The 19,223-nt window shown below is 36.0% G+C and overlaps 3 protein-coding genes across 3 annotated transcripts; all 3 read right to left on the bottom strand.

Annotated features, from left to right (window-relative positions):
• Positions 1-248: 248 nt before the first annotated feature.
• Positions 249-2,152, bottom strand: LOC101303424 (39S ribosomal protein L41-A, mitochondrial-like). The gene is made up of 4 exons (XM_004299627.1): positions 1,919-2,152; positions 909-1,085; positions 746-810; positions 249-516 (listed from the first exon to the last, which is right to left on the bottom strand). Exons 2-4 carry the CDS (start codon positions 1,051-1,053, stop codon positions 448-450), a joined length of 279 nt encoding a protein of 92 aa, XP_004299675.1. The 5' UTR covers positions 1,054-1,085; positions 1,919-2,152; the 3' UTR covers positions 249-447.
• A 3,187-nt stretch (positions 2,153-5,339) lies between these two features.
• On the bottom strand, positions 5,340-6,775 carry LOC101303707 (homeobox-leucine zipper protein ATHB-6-like). The gene is made up of 4 exons (XM_004299628.1): positions 6,743-6,775; positions 6,472-6,662; positions 5,947-6,314; positions 5,340-5,845 (listed from the first exon to the last, which is right to left on the bottom strand). Exons 2-4 carry the CDS (start codon positions 6,530-6,532, stop codon positions 5,414-5,416), a joined length of 861 nt encoding a protein of 286 aa, XP_004299676.1. The 5' UTR covers positions 6,533-6,662; positions 6,743-6,775; the 3' UTR covers positions 5,340-5,413.
• A 3,348-nt stretch (positions 6,776-10,123) lies between these two features.
• On the bottom strand, positions 10,124-16,146 carry LOC101304001 (queuine tRNA-ribosyltransferase-like). Its single transcript, XM_004299629.1, has 15 exons — positions 16,116-16,146; positions 15,589-15,682; positions 15,018-15,196; positions 14,523-14,573; positions 13,988-14,044; positions 13,683-13,803; positions 13,181-13,247; positions 13,000-13,041; positions 12,407-12,512; positions 12,201-12,311; positions 11,764-11,835; positions 11,575-11,676; positions 11,419-11,465; positions 11,185-11,212; positions 10,124-10,570 (listed from the first exon to the last, which is right to left on the bottom strand). Exons 1-15 carry the CDS (start codon positions 16,131-16,133, stop codon positions 10,463-10,465), a joined length of 1,203 nt encoding a protein of 400 aa, XP_004299677.1. The 5' UTR covers positions 16,134-16,146; the 3' UTR covers positions 10,124-10,462.
• Positions 16,147-19,223: the final 3,077 nt, after the last annotated feature.

The raw sequence follows: 19,223 nt of genomic DNA on the forward strand, positions 1-19,223 counted from the left end.
AAATTGATCATCTCGCATTCCATAGGTTAACTTCCTGAAAATTCAGACTTTCCCAAATCAAATGCAGTACACTACAGCTTATACAGTACACTACAGCTTCAACCAGGACCAGAAGGGAATAGCAAGCTATAATATCCAGAACAAACATTCTGCTACTATCAGGGATTTGCTAAGAGCAAAAAAAAAACAACTAAGCAATTTACAGTACAAATGAGTCCAGATATCTCCTAATTGAACAAACGTCGAGCAATGCGTAAACCAAGGGAACTTATTACTTGAATAGTGTGAAGACTCACAACTCCAAGCAAGCATGTGTACATTGAACAGACCCACTAGTCTTGTACACTTCAGATCAAAAATAAAAACAAAACAAAATCTATGAACATGACTAGCCTACTTTTCTATTACAACATTAAAGGAAAGATTAGATACCTGCCACTCATTTGCTTATTTAGTTGCTCCGGCTGACTCTGCAGCCTTGACCTCTTTGGGGCACTGAGATACATATGGTTTGAGCTGCATCGAACAATGGAAACAGTGATTTAGAACTACAATACTACATGTATGTACATAGTTGTATGATTCAGGAGTAGTTAACTGCTTTCAGAGTCGAATGTCTCTTTTAAAGAATAGTTGGGAGTATGGGTTTTAGCAGGGCTGCATATTGCATTAAGGTCTAATTTATAGATTTAAAAAATGCATACTCCTAATATGATTCGGAACGAAAGGAAAGATATATACCCACCTTGAAGTCAGTTAAATCAGGGACTACATAGTTGGGTAGTTTGTCCTGCACCACAACGTATCCTCCTGCAAAATTTTGAGCAATTTAGGGGACATATCAAGTGGTAAACATTTATCCTTGGAAAAGTAAATATGAGCATTGTCAGAATGGAAACATAGCAAACCTTTTCGGGTGTGGAAACCAGTGGGCTTGCAGTTCTTCCCCTTGTAAAAATTCCTTGGGGCTCGTTTGGGAGAAAGAATGTCAAGGGATGCCGTTCGCTTTCGTCGAAATGCCCTTCCTAACCCCATTATTAGCCCGAGTGGCATTTTCTCTCGCTTTTCCCTCACAATATATTAAACTACAACATGGTTAACACATATGAGTTAAGCAAATTTATACACAAAAAATTGAGAATTTGAAAGAAAATTTTAAATAGAGTAAATCTTCTCTAGACAAGAGGCTACTTCCTCATCAAATGCAGCTTGACTTAAAACTCACCCCTCCAAATACTGATCTAATCCTAGTATTCTATAAAAAAACTGAGCAGAAAGAAATAGAATCTCATATGACCAACAATTTATTTAACTAAACTAGAAAAATACCAAGCTTGGGGTAGCTTAATAACAGATGTATAGGTTAAACCTAGGAGCAAAAGGCTTGTGTGAAACAACATTGCGGTGACTTGTGGTAATAACAAAGGAAACACCGTTAGTGGTGGGTCGATAGCAATTGGTATTGCTAGACATTGACAAATGCAATTAAACGAAGCGAAATGAAGTGATATATCTTGAAACATAAACAAACAAACTAATCATACTAATGACCAGTCTTTTTCCCTCCAACACAAATGCAGCAAAAAGATTACACATTTGACAACTAACAGCACCCCAAAACCAAAGTCCTTGTTTTCTTTTTTATTGTAATCAAGTTCAAATCGCTCAGTGATTATTTATCATTCTATTGCAGACATAGAACCCTTCATAATCTGAAGAGAACAAGTAAAGTTTGAAACTTTAGAACCAGAAATCAAGACGATGAACAACTAGAATCACAGAATCAGCAAATTTCAATACCCAATAAACGAAATGAGAAGCAAGTTCACCATAAATTTCAATTTCATGAATTTAACAAATCAAATCAGAGATTTATACGAAAGGCCAAAAAACCCAGATGAGGAAGAGAAGATGGTACCTGAGGCGACTGGGTGAGAAAGGTGACTCCCGAGGTTTAGGGCTTTTGAACTATTTGGGAAAACCAGAGAGAACCAAATAGAGAAGAAACTGGGGGAAAGGCCCATAACCCGGCTAGAGGTCTTCTTTGTCTTTTGTTTTGGGCCTTTAGCTATGAAAGTCTTGTTTGAAATCTCTACTCACTTTATCAGTTGCAAATTAGTTTCGAGTTGGAGATCGAGTTTTTTTTTTTTTTGGTCTGAAAGATGAGTTGGAGATCGAGTTATTTATAATTTTATATGGTATCATTATAATTGTGTAGCCTCGTTAAAATAAATTTGGCTTATCTACTTGGATTTATGTTGTCTGGATTTGCTTAGATGATTTTTAACAATTAGATTGAGTACAATCTAGGATCATCATGTCATCCTTATGTTATTCTTACTCCATCTAATTGTTATAAGATATCCAAGCAAATTGAAGCAACTTAAATCCAAACAGAAAATTCGGATCCTGTTAAAATTTTACTATATTTCAGAGTATTGAATGTTTAAAGTTCTTAAACTTAGAAAAATCTACTAACGGTTGAAAATCCGGAAGCATCACTATGGTGAAATGCTAGAGTTTGTAGTAGTTGGAAGTTCTATATGTAAAAACTAAAAAGATAACATGAAATTATTTTTCTTGTATTGATCTCTCAATTGAACTATGGCACTCTACCCCAGAGGTCAAAACTGTGGTGATTGTGAATCAGGGGGCAAATACTGTTCTTCAGCCTCACTAATTCAGAGAGGACAGAAAACCAGAGGGCCACCAGAAAACTTGCAGTGAAATCAATGACACTAAATTACGTGCTTCACCAGCAGCAAAGTCTTAAATGATAACTAGTTCTTGATGACAACAATGCTTGTTCTCTTCCTGAATCTTGGCCATAGCTCAACCCTCATGGTTTCGTGGATATATATCTCTCTCAAAGTTGAACCACATAGATCCCAATTCCCAAGCAATGTTGCTTGCTTTGATAGTAACCTCTTTATGTTTGGTTAACATCAACCTCTTTCACAAACTGCCAGTTTTTCCACTCGATGTCACATCTTCGGACTCTTCCAACCCCACAGCAAATGCCCTTGGCTTTTCCGGGTTAACCCCAAAGGGCTGGAAAAGTTTCACTGTAACCTTGTTACCCCCAAGCCTCTGGCAAAAGATCTTTACTTTGATTCAATTCTTTTGCTCCAAACAAGATGTCGAGCTAAATAGTTACCAATTCATGATTCAGAAATCTGTTTTAAGAAAATACATATAACATGTTATGAGTAAGAAGTCGAAACTCAGGGAATGACAAGTAATTGATATTTTCTGCTGTGAGCTAATTAATTAAGTAGAAAATGCTAGTAGTGGGCGAATTTATGTGTTCTTATCTTATCAATCTTTATTTAATATATATGATTATGTGTCGAATATGACTTGTGAGACAAAAGTTGAAAACTTTGAGCTTAATTCAAATCAAGTTGGCTTCAATCCAGCGCTGGTTCATTTTGTTTCTAGAGAACAGCCAGCCCTAGGATTTAGGCTGTCTTTGAAGACAAATTCTCTGTCTAAGCAGTTTTGTATGTAGCTGTTATAGACTTTGAATTTAAGCTCATGGATAGTTGGAGACAGAAGCTTATAATGATGAGTTCATGACATATGAGCTTTTATGTTTTATCCTACTTCACAAAGTATATCTGATAAAATCTAGTTCTAAATGAAAGATTTTGGAGGCTAGTTGCATTTCCTGCCAACATTAAAATTCTTCTTAAATTTGACATGAAAAGACTTGCATGTACAACACAAAAACTAAAGATAAAAAGCCTCAAAGACCACTAATGTTCAGTACATGTAAATTAAAATTATTAGGCTATTTCATAAGTGGATCAATTACATTTGATAATCTTTGAATATTGAGCGGTTGCACCAAAAGTTATGAAATGTACAGTTACAAATTAGGTTTTTTTTCTTATTAAGTAAACAACTCAAACGAGAGATTATGGCATTAAATCAAATAGTACTGAGCCAAATTAGGCTTATTTGAACTAAATACTTGATCAAAATTATTGTTAATTAGTTAAATAGATTATAATCATAAAATCGAGTTTCTTAGTGAGAGTTGTCTCGCGTCATAGATTAAAATGGAACTAGATGCCAATCCTAATAAAAATAACTTATGACATATGGGGTAATGGATCATTTTGTTGCAAGGTGTAAAATAGAATACATTTCATAGTCAGTGTACGGAACATAGTTAACCCCATTAATATGCAACTGACCCTTTAATTGTATGAGTAAGAATTGGTTATTTTCTTTCCCATAGGGATTCCCACTTTTGCCAAACACAGTAAGAAGAAGCTTGGCTAGATTCCCTTAGGGCATTAACAGTCAAAGATGGATGACACTATGGAACCCACTTTGTGACAATGAGAGTGACATTGAGGGAGAGCTTGGAGCTACAGAGTCTTGGCAGCTTTTTGGTCTGTCTCTTTCCCACCTAAAGATGAGAAGAGGAGAGAAAAGAAGAAAGGGACTGGTGTCTTCTCCACCTCCATGGATTTTTGAAGCTCTGGTCTTTTTAGAGCTTGCTGGAATGGAAAAATCTAATCTACCATTCAATCTCATTTACAGCTTTTTGCACAAATGGAGCTCAAGGGCATGTGAGGGTTTGCAAGTTAGAACTTGAATGCAGTCAATAAGGACACTTCAAATGGGAGTATTGGATTGTCAATGTTGTGAGTAGTCCCCCACATTTAGGAAGTGGTACCAGTCAAGCAATTCAATGTGGTAAAGCTAGGGATCATTATATACTTTTTCACCAACCACATGGACACAATTTAGTGGAAGTCTACGTATTTAGCAAATTTTTAGGATTAGAAGATATAAGTGAGTAAAAGAAAATCAATCACCGAAAATTAAACTTCACAGGTTAAAAATGAGTTATTCGGATTGATTTTAAAATGAACGTGGACTTATTTAGCAATTTACATGATTAAACTGAAACTTCTTTGTTTTGGTCCAAAATGGATTCAGTTTTAAAATCTTTAAGACGATTGAAAAACAAAAGCGGCCACTCGGAAACCTACTTGTTGTACTATATCCTATGTTCAATGTGGTAGCACTTGCAAAGTTGAAAAGGGCAATTACTTACTGGTTATATGGAAAAGGTGGAAGGGCAGAAATCTATATGCTAATTTTGTGCTTGGAAAACCCTATTGTCAAACTCTACATTTAGTGTGAGCTGCAGAAGCATATCTTTAGGTCATTTTTTCATAGTGCACATAGTTTGTAGTTACTTGTTTTATAGTAACACAGGTGCAGACTCCCAATGAGACACTTTTAGCGTTTTTTAGCAGTTGAATTCTATGATTTCTAAAGTTAAACCAGCAACATGGTATGGCCATAAAGCTTCATCTGGACTTCTAAGTCACAAAATTAAGACCAATCTTATTAAACCATCAAAACTCAAAATCCAAACTAGTTTTAACTTCTACCAGTGAAGACTAGGAGCTTGATCAACTGAAAAGAAATTGCAGGACTCTTCTGTGCTAAACAAACTCTGCTCCTCCATCCTCACAAACTGAGTTTGATGATTCCCTTTAATACCTGACCTAGAATCTGATAGCTGAAACCAGTTCATCATGGAATTCGAAGACAATGAATGACCGTTGTACCCCATAGAAGACTCATTGCCATTGCTCTCTTCCTTCACAGCTCCATTTGATTCACTATCTGATGACCCATCTTTGGATTTCAAATCCTTGTACGAATCCAGCCCTGCGTTATCACCATTGTCACTCAAATCCTGGTCTCTACTTTGCTCCATTACACTGCTCTTGTACACTGAAATTGGTGATTCTTCTTTAACAGACTGATCGCTTTCTGCATTATCTCTACACAGCTTTGCTTTTAGCTCTTTCAGCTGAAAACAATAACAATCAAGTTTAACAATCCGAATTACAAAAAGATCCCACTGGAAAAATGATACATTAATCAAAATTGTACTTCGAGTTTAAGACGTACCTTTTCAGCTAGAACTTTGTTCTGCCTCTCAAGGCTATCATAATTGTCTTTCAAGGCATCATAATCAGCTTTCAGCACACTGTAATCTCTTTCCAACTGCTTTGTCTTCCAACGAGCTCTGCGGTTTTGGAACCAAATAGCTACTTGTCTTGGTTCCAGGCCTAATTCCTCAGCTAGTTTCACCTTTCTCTCTGGCTCTAGCTTGTTTTCAACTTCAAAGCTTATCTCCAAGGCCTTGACTTGATGTAAGCTTAAGCGCCTTTTCTTCACTGATATTTCTTCACCGCAATCTTCTTGGTCATAAGAATCCAACATTGCCTGAAACTCCTTGCTATAACCACCATTGTTCCTTGTATTATGCTTCTCCTCTGCATCAACAAATAGTGAATAAAAAAAAAGACCATCTGAAGTTTAGTTTGATATTCAATACTGAAGTTTTGAATCATAAATCCATCATTAACATAAAGAAACTTGGATATGAAAAGGTTGAAGTTGAACAAGAAGGTGTTTTTTTTTTTTAGTTACCTTTTGGTGGGTAATTAGGGATCAAGGTACCCAAAGAGTCTGATCTACTGAACCTCTTCATAATTCAAAGCTGCAAGTACCCTTTATTGTATTCACTTCAAAGTTCAAATCTTTCTGAACTTTGAACTCAGGGAGGTTTGAAATGAAGTTTCCCTAAGGAAGTTTTTCTGGGTGAGATAAGCAAACTTGAGCTGTTGAAACAAAAGAGGATTACCAAATTAGGAAACTTTTGTGAGACTATGGTTTCTGGAGCAGCTAGAGGTTTTCTTGCCTTTCCTTTGTTAGAAAACTATGGTTTGGAGGTGCTAGACTGCTAGATGTTCCTCCTGCTTTGCCTTTCTTTGTTCCTCAAAAACATGGGTGCCCTTCAAAGAAGCCAAAAAGTGTGAGGTATTGTATACCTCATTGACACAACCCTCTCTCCTGGTTAATCATTATATAATCAAACTGTGGGAAACATACAGTACCTTACAACTTTACTGTAACAAGAACTGTTTACTACATAAGCTCTGATATTTAGAACTGTTCTATCTTTCTGATAAGGAAAAAAAAAAAAAAAAAGAAGTATTTATGTATGGATAAGCTTAAATGTCAATGGCCTGATTTTCCTTCTTTCTTCTTTGATTCTTAGTTCCTTACTGTCATTTTTTTTTTTCTTGAACAGTACATTTTTGAAGAGTGACATGTAATTTAGTTACGCAAGTAATGAATAATACTAAACCTATGTAACCTCATTCTTTTTGTATTCCAATGCACCAAGAATCGATATATAATGTATCAAAATAGAATCACAAAACCAAATCCAAGGGTGTTGGTGTGTAAGTTGGTATGCATTTCCTAAATTTCCAGATGAATCTGCCACTAGATTTTCTTTCTGATGAAGATGATGTTTTTTACTCAGAAGCTTGATTCATTTCTTATATTTGCATATATATTTATGAAGGAATATCACCTCTAAGACGTTTGTCCTATGCTTAAAAATTTCAGAATAATTTTTGGCTTTTCATCCCTCACGTGTTGTCAATTTATTCATTGTGTTTCCTTGAGAAAATCCATCTCCAGGTCAAAGAAAATGAACGCAAGCTATCATTTACACTCATAATTTGTTATGGCAATTTATACTGTAAGTCTGTAACTTCCTTTTCTTGAAGAATGAAAATTTTCCATTACTGATCATATCAAACTGTAAATTTGTGAACAAGTTAGGATGGTGGTATTGATGAGAAGGTCTCGCGCGGTAAAGGTTATATGTTGTGGTACATTTGATTCACTAATTATGTGATAGCGAAATTACAAAAGTATATATTAGAGTATTCATAGTTATGACACTACATGAGTCATATTTCAAAATATGTCTATTTCCAACTTACTAAATAGTGAATTGGACATGTCACGTGACATTATGATCCGCTTATCATCGCTTTCCATATTTCTAGTTGTAATGCAAATAATACTCCCATAGGTGAAGGTTCAATAACACTACACGACTATTGATTTTTGAAGAATAACACTACACTATTGATGTTAACTTTATATCACTTTCACAAAATCATAAAGCTATCAATTAAATTGTATAGGTCCTACTGCTTTTATCAAGTCATGTCACACCTCAACGGTTCGTGAAGATGTCTATCCTTCATGGAAGAAAACAATTTTATTTCAATAACGTAAGCAGATTGGTTGAAATTCAAGTAACCAACTATGGATCCGATATTTATTTTGAACTTTGTTCAAAGCTTTTGTTAATGCAAATTGATGTCTTAGCTCCCTCATCTATGGATAGAGTAAGCCATAGATGACTATATCTGATTCAAAATAACAGTAGCATGGATAACATGTTGAATCAGATGAAAATTAGAACATCCAACTTAAAACCAATAGATAGTAGATAGAAAAGCTTCCTCCATAAACATAAAAGATGTCTCTAGTTTAAATCTATTATTTTTCGAGATCGAAAAAATTGAAAAATTTAAAATATTTTTAGATTTTGATACAACACTCAACGGATTTTGTCGAAAGTTCTCAACAAACACAACACTCGGTAAATATTGGTTCATTAAAATTAAGCTTTCTAATTTTTTTCCCAAATCTTTAACTCCCTTCTTTTCTCAATGAAATGAAGTATGTGGTGTCATTTCAAATTTTTAAGTGGGAGCTAGGATTTCTAGAGAACCCCTAAGTCGTACATTTTCATTTTGCTTTTATTATAGTCTTTGAAGAAAAAAAACAATGCGATCTCCACACACAAGACTAAGACGAAAACTTTGGCTTTAAGTCGGTCCTGATACGAAAGAAAGAGTGCTGCAAGGGGATGTGACCTGTTTAACATACGTAGCAACCCTGGAATCCATCCCCATCCTATTTGGTGCTCTGTACAAGCAGAAATGCCAAAACTCAAATCCCATCAAGAATATTAAGCCCCATCAGAGCTTCAAAGTTGAAAGAGAAACAGTGACTCTTTACTGATAGCTTTGTCAGGCCTCTCATGTTAGGCACTCATTTACTTCTGTGATCAGTAATTCAATATTGTACATGAAGAAAATTTACTGTCAAACTGAGTTGTCGATAGGTGAAAAACTAGAGGGAGGAGAGCAGTACAGTATTGTTTACAGTTGTAGTGTTCTAACTTGGTTCTATTGGGATGCGAAGGCTCATTGGCATCAAAGAGCTTAGACATGCCAATGGACGAGATTTTCATCCAGAGGCAAATGCTGCTTATAGGATGTGGATTTTGCAATGAACTCTAATGTTGTGAATCCGCGGAGCGTGTACTCGTGAATTTTGAGTTACCTATAATCCAATTAAGGGTATGGACGGCAGGAAGGGCATTTGGTACGAATTAGGTAGCTGGAAGGTTTCTTTCGACTTTGGTCGCCTTGCAAAGTTGAAATTTCCCTACAATCCAACAAAGAAATAGGTTCCTTGCGGGGGTTTCTTGTGCTCAATCTTGGATTAAGGGCATTTAGACACTATACTCTACCCTACATGTCTTATTTCTTCACGTATGTGAATCAGTGAATGTGTCTGCGAATGTTAATATTGAGGTAGACTAGGGTAGTGTCTAACAATCGGACCACCAAGCCATGCATGAATCATTTTCTTTTGATGAATCAATGAGTCTTCATACTTTGGGGGAAAGTTCTGCCTGAAAAGAGGCAGGAACAAAGAAAACTAACAAAGGGAGAGGAACATGGACACCAAAAGGAAGTCAGTCAGCAAAAGAAATAGCCGAATATGTTGAAATTGAAGAGAGTAGGATATAGACAGGAGTATGAAAAGACTGAGGGCAGGAAGACAACAAAAAGTAGGGTAGGATTGCAAAGTGCTTGTACCCTTTTCAAATTCACAATGCTTGGATGTCCAATTTCAACATATTTTCCATGCATTCCATACCAGAAAATTTCTTTTCACTCCTGATTACTTCAAGTAATAGGTATCTAGAACTAGTCTGGAATTTGATCTCTTAATATGCAAGTTTAACTCAATCTAGAACTGGAATGAGCTCTCTACCATTATTGTGTTGTAAATTTCCACCCTATGTGTCCAACAAGGTATGTCAAGTAACAGATGAAATGGAAGTGCGAAAAAGAAATATGTGCGCGCGTGAGTGTGTAAATATAAAGAATGAGCAAATGATGTTTCAGAACAAGCTGAGAAAGTTGTTAACTGCATTTGATTTTCTATTGTTCTTACAAGCAGTGAAGATGAACAAAAATCGAATTATCTCCTAATCCAAAAAGAATTGCCAACAGTCTATCTACTGCAACTTTTTTCTTTCTGCAATGTAGTTTAAAATCAATGGATAGGGACAAAATTGCTGGAGAAGATTATCCTATGATTTCTAGTGAAACAGCAGAAGGGAAACATGATTTATGCTTTCCCCTCCCCTGGTCTACATTTGTTAAATATCTACCTTTCCCGTGTTGTTGGCCCAAAATAACCGCTCTTGCATCAAAACTTGCATAATACTACCTCAGTTGTGTATACACTTCTAATCCGAATCTTTGGATGAAGAAAATGGAGTACAACAGGAAGAGATGTCAATGCCCGCAACCTCCATGGCATTGCAGACCCATTCCGGGACATCGCCTTTAGGAAACTACAAGACAACAAGAACATGAAACATTTCAACAGTTGTGGTAGATATCACACCAAGTGGCTTCTTGAAAAAGAAATACAGATAACAAAAGCACATGGCTGTGGCACAAGTATAATCCAAAAGCTTGGCAACCATATTGTAAAATTAAAAGATTTACTATAAGGCTATGCTGGGAGTTAATTATGATAATGCTACCAATAGCCAGACCCAAATATTCGAAAGACAAGAACAGCAATGATTCTCCAATTGGTTCACTCAAAATATAAGGTTTTACATTCCTTTTATAGTCCTCTTCATATGAATATTAATTTGATTGAAAAGTAGGGTTGGACATAGATTTTTTAACTGCAGTAAAATTTGTACTGTAGAAACTTTACTAGTTTATGGCGGGGAGTCAATGGCATTGCTGCCAATAGCCAAGCCTTTCCATTTTCAAGATATAGTATAAAACAAAAGGAGTCTAATGATTGTTGTTCCTCATATGGAATTTTCAACTATTCTTTTGAAATTTAATCACGCACACAGAGACAGATATTTACATAGGTATGTGCGTGTGTGTGTGTGTGTGTGTGTGTGTGTGTGAGAGAGAGAGAGGCCAGTTCTGGTGGAAATACCATTGTTTGCAGAAAGTTGCATACAAACCTACAAAGATAATCAGTACACGTGAGACGTCCAGTTGATAAGGCATATTCAATATATTAATCTTCTTGTTTGCAGAAAGAACAAGATATGCTTCTTCTTTTTCTTTTTTTTAACAGTGCCAGTGCCATACAGAAAATAATGGAAGATTTCTATCGTACAACAAATGAAGAACTAATGTTAGAACAGTAAAGCAGAGGCAAACATACTCTGGAAATGTTCCTTGGATTATTGACGAGTGTAGATCTCTACTTAGCTGCATCAGCAAAAAAAAGAAGAAAAGAAAGAAAGAGGTTTAGTTATGTACAGGGAATATAGCACCAATATAGTAAAAGAAATTAATAAACAAGACAGTATATCTGAACCTTCAGCATGTAATACAGATTGTGATATGACAGAAGCTGAGATCCCATAGCATCTTTTGTAACTAGGCAATGAATGTAAGCTCTAGTATATTTCTTGCATACCTGCAGTTGTAGAAATAGAATAAAGCAGTTATACATGCATCAATATGCTCTAATATTTCAAACCAATGCTAGTCAACTTATACTAACCATGCAAGCACATGTAGGATCGATAGGGCGTGTATCCTTAGCCATAGCTTTGTGCTTCAGCTTCAGCACTCCCTGAAAAGGCATTTAAGCATCACAAGACTTGTACATCCACATGTAAGAAAACATTTGGAGTGCTTTTGCATTTGTACGAGATAACATAATAAAGGTATAGAGAACAACTGCATTGCTTATCTATATGCATATTTAATGCCTCAGTTGTAATAAGATATAACTACTTCCAGTTGCCTAGATGTAATGGTTCCTGATTAATTCTCCTTATTGTAACAGTCTAGAGTAGAAGTGCATACCCAACTACCCAAGTGCACAAATCCTGATTAACTACTTATGTTAACTAGTTACAGTTTAACTACCTGCCTACATGCATACATTCACCAATAAAGATGTTAAGGTGTTGATCATATTTCAGAAGTTATTACCTCAGGTATCAAAGCTGTGCCAAAGCGAGCAGTACGTGTTGGATAAACGCAATCATACATGTCGGCACCTAAAGCACTGCAAACTACAATATCCAATGGATAACCAACTCCCTGAAAAGAAGTACAAGAAACTATCATGACTGGAGCAAAATAAAAAGAAGAAACAACTCTTTAAGGACAACAATTGAAATGACAAGTCACTGCACCATAACATATCGCGGCTTGTCCTCAGGCAGTGCAGCAGTGCACTGAGCAACAACACGCCAAAATGAATCCTTACTTTCGCCACCAGCAAGACCGCCTATGGCATAGCTGCAACACAAGTAAATATCAAGTTTACATGATCAGAAATTACTAATACCACCGATGTAAAACTGAAGTGCATGCACAGTGTTACATAGTGAATTATGACAATACAAAAGGCAATTTGACTGACAACAGCATTTAGGATAGACATCAGTATAGGAATGCATGTTATAGATTGATGATAACACATTAACTGCAAAGAAGATCAAAGAAAAAATCGTGAGAACAAATTTTGATTTTCCAATTGAAAGTTCCCAAATCCCCTTGATTATTATTAGGAAACAGGTTCCGTATCCTGCAGTGTATGAAGAAAAGATCAGAGGACATGACATTTTTCCAAACTTGAGAACCATATATAGCATTATCTCAACCAATGATACTATCATTAAGTATGCAAAATGTATGTGTTTCGGATGCACTTAATAATGAATTATGCTTCAACTTATATATCAGATGTGTTGCTAATATTATTAGAAAGATTCAGTATACATACCCAGGCAAATTCCTTTCTACCAAGCCTCTGACGCATATATCCCTGATCCCATAAGATATACGTTTATGGCATAAGTAAATGTATTGAAGAAGTATATCAGTATCAGGAATAGAAGAATAATTACAAAATGCATAAAAAGATCAAAGCAACTCATGCAGATTACAGTTTCAATTAAACTCACCTCAGTACAGGATCTAAGCCACCTTGAACAATACCAAATAAGTTCTGTTCATTTGGTCTTGTATGAGCTGTAACCAAAAGCTATGCAGCTAAGAACGATGTTACATAATGGAGATCAATAATATAAAAATATCACAAGGATGGATGTCGATTAAATAGTTAATAGGCCTACCTGAACTATACTTGTTAAATACACATGCAAACACTACAAATAGCATGAATCTACAAGAGATACCAACCTAGACATGATATTGTAAATGTTAGAAACCCACTAATTAACCACAATATTGTTCCTTTAATACAGAGTTTTCACCTAACTAAACAAACATTGCATTAGCAAAGTTGCTTAAGCTTTTATGCATGAGGAAGATTTTCTAGGTACCCTAAGCACTTATGACAGATATATGACAGTACATATAGATACATCTAATAACCTTCCTGTATGCTGTTAAAGAGTATGTGTACAAGAAGCATAAGAGGTAATCACTGCAGTATGTGATTACCTGCTATACATCTGTCAATCCATCGTAGAGTACGATACATGGCCTCCTCGATTCTTGGACCAGTGATGGTGGTTTTCACTACATCATCAAGGGCCATTATAATATCTGCTCCGATTCTGTTCTGTATAGATCATTGAATGTGCATCGGAGAACATAGAGAGAGGCACAGTAAGAATACTGGATACCATATCTTGTTGCTTTGATTTATGTTACGATTGCAGTACTTCGGAGCATACCAATAATTTTTGGTAAGATTAAATCCAAATTTACACAGATTATTAACAAAACGAATTAAGAGCACCTACTTGGATTTGAATTGATTCCTCAGGTGTCAAGAGCATTGGCTTTCCATCGACCGGTGACTGATATGAAAATTAATCCAGTTAAGGACAAACCAAATTAATGACATCCACAAAAGCAGCACAAATCACTGAAGTAGAACTTGAAAGTAATTCAGCATTAAAGCTTCACTTTTGTAGCATAACCCATCTATGCTTTGCCAACACACGATGAAAAGAAGAAAGATTTTCTTAAAAGGTTTGATGCAAGACATTTCACAAAATTTTTAAAACAATTACCAAATTGTCAAATGTAAAAATAATGAGTTAATGGACAAAATAATATGATCAAATAACAAAACTATTGTACATAAAAGAAGAATATTGGAAATCACTTGTTTGTTAATCTACAACGCCACTAGCGTTGTTCGTTACAAAAATCTACGACCTCGCTAGAGCGTCAGCAGGCGACCAGCAACAGCTCAACATGAGCCGCACAAAAACACAGTAATGGTTCAAAAACACCTGAACTAAAATATGCAGTATCAAAAGAGAATATTACCTGAAATGTTACACCCTTCTCAGTGATGTCAGCTAAATGCAATAAGGATACCTGAATGCAGAAGAAAAATTAAATGTAAGATATAACAAAACACATGATTCCATGAAAATAGCATTAAGAGTAGCGGAGAAAAACAAATGCAAGCATATTATGAGTTTGTCAATGGAACTAATAAAAGTATCAAGAAATCTAGAGTCCAATACGTGGCGAACATGACATTTTTAACAGATGAAAGCTAATTGTATAACATACAGTACTATACACCTAGTAAAGATGTCTATACCAAAAAGCCTGTACAATAAAACGTTAAGAAACTTAAGGGGACTTGGAGGAATTTATTTAGGACGAAAAAAAATTGTTGGATGTGGGTCATAAATAGTTTCATCAACTGTATAATGGTCAAAGTACAAAAATACTGAAAAGCAGCGTACTCAAGCAATAATCACATCATCTGAAATGATGATTAATAGACACATGCAATAACGGGAAAACAACCATCTGAAAGCCACCAGAATCGGTAAGCATCGCTCTTGGCCAGTTCATAAATTTGTGGAGGCCTCCCATGTCGTCAATAAGCTCAGAGGTAGGACGAAGTGCCAAATGATATGTATTCCCTAGAATTATTTGGCAACCAATCTCCTCAAGTTGGTCAGTTGCCAACCCCTTTATAGTTCCTGAAACAATAAAACCTTATCCATATCATTGATTCCTAAATACAATTGCACGTATGCTCATGAACATGTATTTCAAGTTTTAACCAGGACAAGTTTCTCAATACAAATAAACTAGAAACTTAGCACACATGCTGGCACAAATCTTTAAGTAAAAGATTTGTGTAGACGCATATACTGTTATGTCCTATACTCTTATCAATGACTGAACAAGAGTGTAACCATAAAAGGAAGTCGATATGAACATCACAACTTAGTGAAAAAAATGAAAAGGATATAGACATAAACAACCAATCTAGTAACAATATCGCGGTCTACCTAGCATGTAAAAAACCAGGAAAATACATACAAGTCTTCTTGCTAACCAAATATCAGTCTGCTAAACAAACACCAACCTTGTGTCCCAACAGGCATAAAAAGAGGAGTCTGGCATACAAAGTGAGGGAGCGTCAGTTGAGCTGCGCGAGCGCGATTAAACCTCGCCAAAACCTTAAGTCACAAAACAACAAACCAAGTTCCAAGTTCAGTAAACATCTACAAACAAAAACGCATGCTTATATAGTCCACATTATATACAATCCACACTCGCGAATTTTCTATTCACATTTTAAATTTTGATTTTTACGGTCTCTCTAAAATTGACATCCTTCAAGAGACTTCCTTTATAAACACAATGTTCATACTAAAACACAGCATTCATGATGACTAATTACGCCGAAAGGAAAACAGCATATTACTACAATCAGTAAAATAAGTAAACTTAGAGCTGCTACAAATTCAAGAAAAAAACGACACTAGAATTCATGAATTCATATCACTACGAAAAAAACTAACTGCGAGGATTGGAATGAAAGTAAAGTATATCGAATTCAAGCTATATACGAGAAGCTGAACATTTTACGCCGGAGCTCAAAACCCTGACCTCGAAACGAAGCGCCATCGGGAAAGCGGAGAGAACCAAGAAGCGGTCAAGAAGGGCAGCAGCCAGAATATAATGCCTGGGGGGGCGAAGGGCGTCGTATGGCGCTGTGCCGGCTGCGGCTGCTTGTGCTTCTTCTTATTCTGTTTTGGTTTTGGAAATTACTCTTTCCAGAAATATTGGGCCGGGTCGGTGGGTGAGGTTTGAGTCTTGGTCCACGCGTCTTTCCTTTTGTGGTCTTTTTATGTTTGAACCTTTGAATTTTTGCATCGAGGGGCAAAAATGGGGCGGGGGATTCTGATGAAGAATTTCTTTTCTTTTTTTCTTTTGAGAGAAAAACAAAACGAGGCGCCTAGGGCAGCTCACTTGAATTGTATTTAATTGGAGAGCATGAGACGTCTGGATTGGAATACTACCTACGCATATCTTTGAATTAAGAAATAATAAAAGGTACATGAATGTTAGTTGATATAACAAATATGGTGAATGTCATCGATTTAAAATGAGTAAGAAAGGACAAGAGAAAGTGATATAATATATGTAGAGAAATAAATGTTAATTGTTTAACGAAGCGTGTCACCTATGAAGAAGGTCAATGTTCAAAATTTGGAGCATTTTTAGGGACTAAGCACCGACGTACATAGGTAATTGAGAATAATTAAAACGATGCATACATTACAAATTAGGTCTCTGAACTAAAACTTTATGATCAAAATTGAGGATAATACAATGGATAAATAAAATTCAACAGAGAATAAATTTATTTTTCAACAGCCTGGCGACTTAGCATTCATAAAACATGTGTATCGATCAACTATGATGAGACTTATTTTTCTTTTAAAAACTTATTTTTCTTTTAAAAGCTTGTTTTTCTCGTAAATCTGAATTCATATTGTCCTAGAGGTTTCGGTGGCATTCGGTAATGTTTTCATGCTTATATTTTCATTTTTGAAAACGAAAATGACATGAAAATGTGTTTGGTGAAATATTTATGAGAACGTTGAAAATTTCATTTTTGAAAAAGAAAATGACATCAAAATGTGTTTGATGAAATATTTCTGAGAACGTTGAAAATGAAAAATGAAATATTTTCAACTTTTATAAAGAAAAACTGAAAACATCAAATTTTTCACTTTTTATTTTTCGAGTTTAGAATATAAAATATAATTTTCACAATAAATTACCGAATTCATTTTTTAAAGTAGAAAATAACAATCTCATTTTCTCATTTTTATTTTTAAAAATCATTTTTTAAAAATTATTTTAAAAAACGTGTTACTGGACAGGCCCTTCACTCTGCAATTTTGCTTTTCGTATATAAAAAAAAAAGTACAGAGAAGAACAAGTCTGTATCTAACTATCTATCAAGTTAGGTGGAAGATCTGGTTCTTTATTTTGATCAAAAACTCGTTTCAGGGTTTTCATCCCTTTATCAAGTTCGTCCAGATCGATCCACACCTACGTCACGTACTAATTTAGGTCGACCGTGACCTTTAATCATCAAGATCAACTCCAGAGGCCGATCGAAATGAATCGGTGGCTATGTATATATATCCCGACCTGCGATGATAATTCTGATAGAGATTTAATGGAATCAAATTTGCCGACCAGCACTAGTGTTGGTTGACAAATTTGATTCCCATATGGCAGAGCTCTCGATATCGATCACTCTCGCTGTCATCAGAATTCCAGATATGGCAACAGACACAAGCCATATGGGTAACAATATAATTTAGCTGTTGTCTTGTGAAATAAGATATATTGAATATCTGGCCGGTAGCTAATGGGCTTGCAAAAAAGATACTGTAGATTCTGGAGCATGTGTTTTGAAATTAAAATGTATTTACCAGTTCAAATTTTGTTGTCAGTACGTACTGTATAAATAAACATAAATGTAAAGGAAAATGAGAATGAATTCATGTAAGTGATTCACTAACTCCCACCGGTATTTAGTAAACTCTAACAAATGGTCCAACTAAGGTATGTTGTTTGATATAACTAGCTAGAAGATTCTGTGCTAATCAAGAGACACACAATTCGTTTCGTAAGATTATTAAGCTCGCAAACATCACATGTGGTCGAATTGGTAAAAGATTTAGTGTACGTGGAACCTTTATATTTAGGTTCGAATCTCGCGATGCTAATTGTAATTAAATTTTAATTTATTAATTCTTGATGGTTTAGGGGAGAAAACGTTTTGACATGACCCCTCGACACGAATTAGTCTCTAGACCCAGAAGGCATTTGAAGATATTGTCGTTAATACTTTAAAAAAAAAAAAACTAGATTATTAAGCTCGCTTTAAGAAAAGATATTATGGCTTTTAGTGACTCGAAACGTTAATCCATTATCTTGCAAATGAATCTTTGATTCCTAACAAATGCTCCAAGTGAGTTTGAAAATAGCTTGTTAATTAAGCTATTATATACGGGTTTGCCTATCACTAAAGAGGGGGAGGTGCAGCAAGGGGGTCCAGCAGGGGTGGTTTGTTGCAAATTATGCTTGTGTTTCCTGCAAGCATGGTATGCCCTCCGGCACACAGCAGAATTCTCCATATACAATACCTTAATGATTGTTTGGTAGGCGTGTATTATATATATATACAATCCATTTCAGCTACGGACGTCCGCACCGTTTTACGGTGCGGATTTCCCTCCGTTCGCCACCGTACAACGCCTCCACCCCAGCGGACTCCAGCAGCTTCCCCGACCACTTTCCATCCCCGGTGAGTCCGCCGAATTCCAATTTTTCGGCCAGATCACCCAAAACTTCAAACAAAGTCAATCTGGTCGGAAAATTAGAACTCGGCGGACTCGCCGGGGATGAAAAGTGGTCGGGGAAGCTGCTGGAGTCCGCTGGGGTGGAGGTGCGCCCTCGCCGGCGCCGTACGGTGGTGAACGGAGGAAAATCCGCACCGCGGACGTCCGCACCTGAGAATTTCTGTATATATATATATATACACAGCTGGGATGTGAAGCGGACGTCCGCACTCGGCTTAAAGTGCGGACGTCCGCTTCTCATGTGTGTGTGTGTGTGTATATATATATGTATGTATTCAAGTGCCTCTGCAGCAATTACGCAGGGTGTGTCCATTCACGAAATAGTGCAATT

Source organism: Fragaria vesca, linkage group LG5 (genome assembly GCF_000184155.1).
Source record: "Fragaria vesca subsp. vesca linkage group LG5, FraVesHawaii_1.0, whole genome shotgun sequence".
NCBI lineage: Eukaryota > Viridiplantae > Streptophyta > Magnoliopsida > Rosales > Rosaceae > Fragaria > Fragaria vesca.